Source organism: Eurosta solidaginis, chromosome 1 (genome assembly GCF_040869045.1).
Source record: "Eurosta solidaginis isolate ZX-2024a chromosome 1, ASM4086904v1, whole genome shotgun sequence".
NCBI classification, from domain to species: Eukaryota; Metazoa; Arthropoda; class Insecta; order Diptera; family Tephritidae; genus Eurosta; species Eurosta solidaginis.
This window is the reverse complement of record NC_090319.1, coordinates 134,928,375-134,933,422: the sequence shown is the minus strand read 5'-3', so window position 1 is coordinate 134,933,422 and position 5,048 is coordinate 134,928,375. Positions and strand designations below refer to the sequence as shown.

General features: G+C 31.9%; 1 protein-coding gene across 2 annotated transcripts; it reads left to right on the top strand.

Moving 5' to 3' along the window:
- Positions 1 to 362: 362 nt before the first annotated feature.
- LOC137238096 (uncharacterized) lies at positions 363 to 3,537 on the top strand. Of its 2 annotated transcripts, none has more exons than XM_067762718.1 (6): positions 363 to 409; positions 504 to 773; positions 2,046 to 2,220; positions 2,319 to 2,531; positions 2,589 to 2,745; positions 2,808 to 3,537. In XM_067762718.1, the coding sequence occupies exons 2-6, from the start codon at positions 742 to 744 to the stop codon at positions 2,930 to 2,932; spliced, it is 702 nt and encodes a 233-aa protein (XP_067618819.1). In that variant the 5' UTR covers positions 363 to 409; positions 504 to 741; the 3' UTR covers positions 2,933 to 3,537. The 2 variants fall into 2 exon arrangements, with proteins under 2 accessions (XP_067618819.1, XP_067618828.1); XM_067762727.1 differs by lacking the exon at positions 363 to 409 and having other exon boundaries at positions 544 to 575; positions 640 to 773.
- Positions 3,538 to 5,048: the final 1,511 nt, after the last annotated feature.

The following is a 5,048-nucleotide window of genomic DNA, read 5'->3' as shown; positions in this document are numbered from 1 at the left end:
ACGCTGATTTTGACAATCTGAGCGAAGGTATGTTGTTGCTGTAGGGATGAGCCAGCCATATAGTTGAGGAACAAGTGCTACCAACTCAAGAGTGGTTAGCTGTCAAAAAATCTACTACAGAAAACGAGAGGAACAGAACTGCTATACGGATCAGAAATTGAACCAGATAAATATCAGGATCACAACGCTGTTGTTGCATTTGAATGTTAAATTTTTATCCGTATCTGGTTCACGCTTCACTGGAACGTAACTATTGTGTTTCAAGCATTAGTTCCCAGCAAAAATGTACCCGTAATTTGGCCAGTAAAATGACTAATGTCTGTGTCGATGGAACACGTAAATCCCCAGCAAAAATCTAGTGACCAAAGATGGCGACCAACAACAAAATATCCCACATTGTTCCACAATTGTTAGTATGGCAGAATGAGATGGCCTAATTGAAATGCCCGATACATATATGCTTGCCTTTTCTTACATGCTATGTACCCTCAAATACGTCACAGAAATTTTCTGCGAATCAGCCATTCCGTTTACCATAGTTGCACGCAACATCAATTGATAATCTTCCAAAAATTGTATGCATAAATTGTACAGATAATTTGCAAGCAGCATATAATTTCAAACAAGTACATTGTACAGATAATTTGCAGGCAGCATATAATTTCAAACAAGTAGCTCGTCGTTCAGATGAAGAATTTAAGAAATTGTCGGCTACGCAGAAAGTGGAGACAAAATTAATTTATGCTTCTGCTGAGACTTCTAATGCTTTGCAGGTAAGTTTGCTAAGGAATTTCTTTCTTGCAAAAAAATCTATAATCAAAAAACAATATTTATGTGATCAAATGAAAATATAGACAACAAACTAGCATTTGCAGCATTAACTGCTTATGAAAAGGTGTTAGAAGAATTAGAATGAGTTGAAAATTTGAAGTGAATTTGCTAACACAAAGAAAAGAAAAAAGTGAAAATAATAGAAATAAAACTTGAAAGTTGTAAATTGGGTTGGCATTGACAGATTGACTGGTGTATCATCGGCAACAACGCAGGTAAAGTAGAGCTATGGAATGGAAAGTAACTTCAATAATAAATGAAAAAAGCAACAACCAAAGTAGTGCGTAAAATTCAATATTGGAGTTAATCTTATTGTTCTTTGGTGCAGACGTTATGGATGAGTAAGTGGTTGAAGTACTAGCGCTGGTCGTGGCTGCCGACTGTCCCACACCCCAAAATCTTGGGTGTGACGTTTGATCAGGATCTACGTTTTGGTGAGCATGCAGTCGCAATTATACCTAAAATCCAGAGCAGTAAAAAAATCCTCTAATCCCTTGCTGGCAGTACTTTGGGAAAAGAAAAAGAAACGCTCATTACCACATACAAAGCAATTGGCCAGCCGATTGCATGCTACGCGTCCCCTCTATGGTCGCCAAGCCTAAAAACTACTCACTGGAAGAAGCTACAGGCCTGCCAAAATACTGCTCTCAGAACCGCCACGGGCTATCTTCTTATGTCCCCAGAACACCATCTACAGATTCACTTGGGCAAATCATAAGAGTGGTATTCATGTAAAATTTTCAGTTGTTTCCATTGTTTCAAATATATAATTTGATTAAATCATAGGGTAATTCTTTACTTTAGCTCACTGCTAAAACTCGTGCAAAATTATTGGGAGGGGTCTCAAAAGACGTGTAGTAGTAGTGGTTTGAAATGCAATCGGGATAAAATTCCCTATCCTGATCGGAAGCATTCTTAAATATTCAGATGTGAAACTAATTAAAAAATTATTTAGTTGCACGTAAAACTAACTGATCAGCCTTTGATCATTGCAAAGCTATTATAAATTTTTATTAAACTATGTGGGATTTACACCTTTTTGCGTTAAAGTATTATCCTCGTAAGTTTCCAACACGTCAGCCAAATGCTCGTTATCTCTGGGTTTCTTGAATTGTCGTTTTTTGCTTGGCGAGCCAGGACATATTTGAAGAAGACATAGATATGTATACCTCTACTTCGAATAGGAAAAGCAACGCCTTTTTAAATATTTCCAGCTCTACTACCAACCAAACATTCAAGGGTATGGTAGAAGTTTTGAATAATGCGGCTACTTCCTTAACCAACGAAGGAACATTCCCTACAACAAACGAAAATATAATGGCAATACTACAAACAATATTACAGAAGCATATCGACCTGGAATTTAGATTGACTAAGATTGAAGAAAAGGTGCGTAGTGAAATATTGAACTGTTATTTGTGAAACCCTAGCAATTGTAGCCGCAATACCTTGATTCTCTTTAATTATTATTTATGCTATCATTTCAGCTTCCAGAATTGGCAGAAGTCATGGCTATCTATAAGGTCATGCGTGACTCAAAAGTTCTGATTAAGAAAACGCACAAAATAGTATGCCGTATCAGCGGAGAAACGGAAAATGATACTCACACCGAGCTCTCTATCGTTATGCCACTAACATCGCTGGATTCAGTTTATGACATTGAGAAAAAGTTGGACTCAGATGATTATCAAGAATCAATGGTATTTTTGAATATTTTTAATTGTGTTTCATAACTTAAATTGGTGGTTTTCATTTAGAAATCATATATCTTTATGCTGAAAGGTGCATTATCAGACATTATTGGAGTAATGAGAAAACTTTTCTCTGACAACGTTCTTTTCAATTTTAACTGGGACGGAGTACAGGGCAAACGATCTTTTTCTAAACTGAAACTCGTGAACAGCGTACTTTTTGGTAGTGTAATTTAAATTGCTTTAAAATGTTATTACTAACATTGTCCATTCCTATTAATTTAGACGTTTTCAAACTGCAAGGCAGGATCAACTTCGAAGACAGCATGAGACGGTGTTTAACGCTGAGCCACAACCGGCATAAACAAAGGCGGTATCTGATCAATAAATCCAGCTCTGCAACAGCATAAACCTACCTACAACAAACGAACAGGACATACTGAAATAATCTTGATTAAAAATTATAGAAGAACCTAATAATTCTTTTTTTCCTACGTTCCTATTCTAAGCTTTTTATGCTCTTATTAAAATAATATTCAACAATCTCGTAAAGTTTGCAAAGATTTTTAAAGCAATTTAAGTGCAATGTATAACAAAAAAGTATTTTGACTATAAATATTTGTGATGAACTTATCTGAAATAATTCAAAGTTTTTTCCTACGTTACTAAGCTTTTTATGCTCTAATTAAAATAATATTCAACAATCGCACAAAGTTTGCAAAGAATTTTAAAGCAATTTAATTGCAACGAATTTGTCAATAATTTTTAACCAAAAATTTATAAACTAGATGTATAAGAAAAAAGTATTTTGAATATAAATATTTGTGATGAACTTAACTGAAATAATTCTAAGTTTTTTCCTACGTTACTAAGCTTTTTATGCTCTAATTAAAATAAAATTCAACAATCGCACAAAGTTTGCGAAGATTTTTAAAGCAATTTAAATGCAATGTATAAGAAAAAAGTATTTTGACTATAAATATTTGTGATGAACTTAACTGAAATAATTCTAAGTTTTTTCCTACGTTACTAAGCTTTTTATGCTCTAATTAAAATAAAATTCAACAATCGCATAGTTTGCGAAGATTTTTAAAGCAATTTAAATGCAATGTATAAGAAAAAAGTATTTTGACTATAAATATTTGTGATGAACTTAACTGAAATAATTCTAAGTTTTTTCCTACGTTACTAAGCTTTTTATGCTCTAATTAAAATAATACTCGAATTTCAGAACCTGCCTGAATATTCAACAATCGCACAAAGTTTGCAAAGATTTTTAAAGCAATCTAATTGCAACGAATTTGTCAATAATTTTTAACCAAAATTTATAAAATAGATGTATAACAAAAAAATATTTTGAATATAAATAATTGCTGATGAATTTAACTGACAGTACCAATACCATCAACTAAATAGTCCTTATAAATATTGTAATCACATAATTCAAAACAAAAAATTACTATGAGTACCTACGTTTATTATTGCAAAATCACGAAGAAAGAAAATTGCATGAAGTACATTCAATCTAAAATTATGCCACAGAATGCATATATCGCATTTTAAACTAAAAAATATGAAAACTTAAAAAAATTTCAGATCGGTATTTAAGTGTAAATCGATCCATGAAAGCATCGTGAAATAACTTTTTTTTTGGTAGTTAACGTTATCGTTTAGCCTGGTTTTGTTACCAATTTTGTTATTTTCGTGGTATAAATCAACATTCAACACAAATCTTCTCTGATTATGAGTTGAAATACTTTTTGGTTTAGGTTGTGATATGTAAAATTACATATTTTTGTACACAGTTCTAAAATGTAAAGGGAAAAAATTTATATTTGTGTATTAATTGAATTATTAAAAAGATATTGTTATATTAATGATATAGAGAAGCGCCAATACGAATGTAAGTGGTTTCAAACCACTGGTAGGCAATTCACCAATTTAACTGTCAAAAAAATGTTAAATTGTTCATTTTATGTAAAAAAAATTTGAAAGTTGCAATTGAAGTTCTGAAAGCTCGGAAATTTCAATTGAAGTTCAAATAATTACAATTGAAGTTCACAATTTTCAATAGAAGCTCAGTAAATTATAATTGAAGCTCAGGAATTTCAACTGCAGTTCAGCAAATTACAACTGAAGTTCAGAAAATAACAATTTAAGTTCAATTATAATTTTCTGAACTACAAACAGAAATTCTGAACTTCAATTTTAATTTTTTGAACTACAAATTGAAATTCTGAGCTTGAATTTAATTTTCTGAACTTGAATTGAAATTTTTGAACTTCAATTGTAACTTTCGAACCTCAATTGCAGCTTTCTGAACTAAAATAAAAAAGTTATAACATTAAAATTGGCGAATTACAAGTCAACTTACCCAAATTGTGAATTGCCTACTCACGATTTGATGGTTTACTGCAACAAATAGTTCTGTTAGTTCTTTTCTTTTGTTTTCTATATCATTTATTAATTTATTTAAGTTTCCCTTAACTTTGTATGCATACAATCGCATACAATCGCATACAATAA

Coding starts and splice junctions, on each gene's coding strand:
- LOC137238096 (XM_067762718.1), top strand. CDS start 742: ATGCTTCTGCTGAGACTTCTAATGCTTTGCAG. Junction 2,221..2,318: donor TGACTAAGATTGAAGAAAAG/GTGCGTAGTGAA, acceptor CTATCATTTCAG/CTTCCAGAATTGGCAGAAGT. Junction 2,746..2,807: donor CGTGAACAGCGTACTTTTTG/GTAGTGTAATTT, acceptor CTATTAATTTAG/ACGTTTTCAAACTGCAAGGC.